This window comes from Cariama cristata, unplaced genomic scaffold (genome assembly GCF_000690535.1).
Source record: "Cariama cristata isolate BGI_N322 unplaced genomic scaffold, ASM69053v1 scaffold18486, whole genome shotgun sequence".
Classification (NCBI taxonomy): domain Eukaryota; kingdom Metazoa; phylum Chordata; class Aves; order Cariamiformes; family Cariamidae; genus Cariama; species Cariama cristata.
The window spans coordinates 1-208 of NW_009620570.1; the positions used below are offsets into that span (position 1 = coordinate 1).

The 208-nt window shown below is 54.3% G+C and overlaps 1 protein-coding gene across 1 annotated transcript in view; it reads left to right on the plus strand.

Annotated features, from left to right (window-relative positions):
* Positions 1-112: 112 nt before the first annotated feature.
* Positions 113-208, plus strand: part of LOC104162834 (TSC22 domain family protein 1) — a gene marked incomplete at its 3' end in the record, with an annotated part of 2,864 nt that continues 2,768 nt past the window's right edge. Inside the window, exon 1 of the mRNA XM_009701663.1 lies at positions 113-208. Coding sequence (XP_009699965.1) covers positions 113-208 — 96 coding nt within the window.

Below are 208 nucleotides of genomic sequence, written 5' to 3' on the forward strand. Positions count from 1 at the left end.
GTTGTGCGTCGTGTCTCTATGCCCTGCCGTGAGCGCAAAGCTAACTGTGTGTGTGTGTGTGTCTGTCTCTCTCCATACCGGGGGATTGCACTCTTAAAATACACCCGATACAATGCACCAGCCTGACTCAGCCGCAGACATTAGTGCTAGGAAGATGGCGCACCCGGCAATGTTTCCTAGAAGGGGCAGCAGCAGTAGCAGCCGAAAC